This window comes from Condylura cristata, unplaced genomic scaffold (assembly GCF_000260355.1).
Source record: "Condylura cristata isolate star-nosed mole 26May11 unplaced genomic scaffold, ConCri1.0 scaffold00349, whole genome shotgun sequence".
Taxonomy (NCBI): domain Eukaryota; kingdom Metazoa; phylum Chordata; class Mammalia; order Eulipotyphla; family Talpidae; genus Condylura; species Condylura cristata.
In genome coordinates, this window is record NW_004567450.1 from 2,704 (window position 1) to 3,168 (window position 465).

The 465-nt window shown below is 73.5% G+C and overlaps 1 protein-coding gene across 1 annotated transcript; it reads left to right on the forward strand.

Moving 5' to 3' along the window:
• Positions 1–4: 4 nt before the first annotated feature.
• LOC101635056 (transmembrane emp24 domain-containing protein 11-like) lies at positions 5–424 on the forward strand (the record flags this gene model as incomplete). Its single annotated transcript, XM_012734986.1, has 2 exons — positions 5–127; positions 275–424. Coding segments are annotated over 2 exons (273 nt in total), but the record flags the coding sequence as incomplete, so codon positions are not given.
• Between the last annotated feature and the right edge of the window lie 41 nt (positions 425–465).

Sequence of the window (465 nt, forward strand, 5' to 3'; positions counted from 1 at the left end):
CGTGGGGGAGCACGACCTGGACGCGGCCATCGCGCAGGCCAAGGACAAAGTGCACGAGGTCAGCTTCAAGCTCGAGCACCTCCTCGAGCAAGTGGAGCAAATCGCCAAGGAGCAAAGCTACCAGAGGGTCAGTGGCGCGGTGCCCGCTCTCCCAGGCCGGAGGAGGCCGCTGCCCCCCACCCCGCGCGCCTGCGCCCCGGGCCTGAGCCCTGAGTCTGCTGTCCCGGGGCGGGGGAGGGGGGGAGCGGCGCCCCACTGAGCCCCACCCCCGCAGGGCCGCGAGGAGCGCTTCCGCGCCACGGGCGAGGACACCAACAGCGGCGTCCTGCACTGGGCGCTCGCGCAGACCCTGCTCCTGCTCGGCGTCGGCGTCTTCCAGATGCGGCACCTGCGCGGCTTCTTCATCGCCAAGAAGCTCGTGTAGTGGGGGCGGGGGCGCGGGGCGGGGGGCTGGCCCCGGTGGGG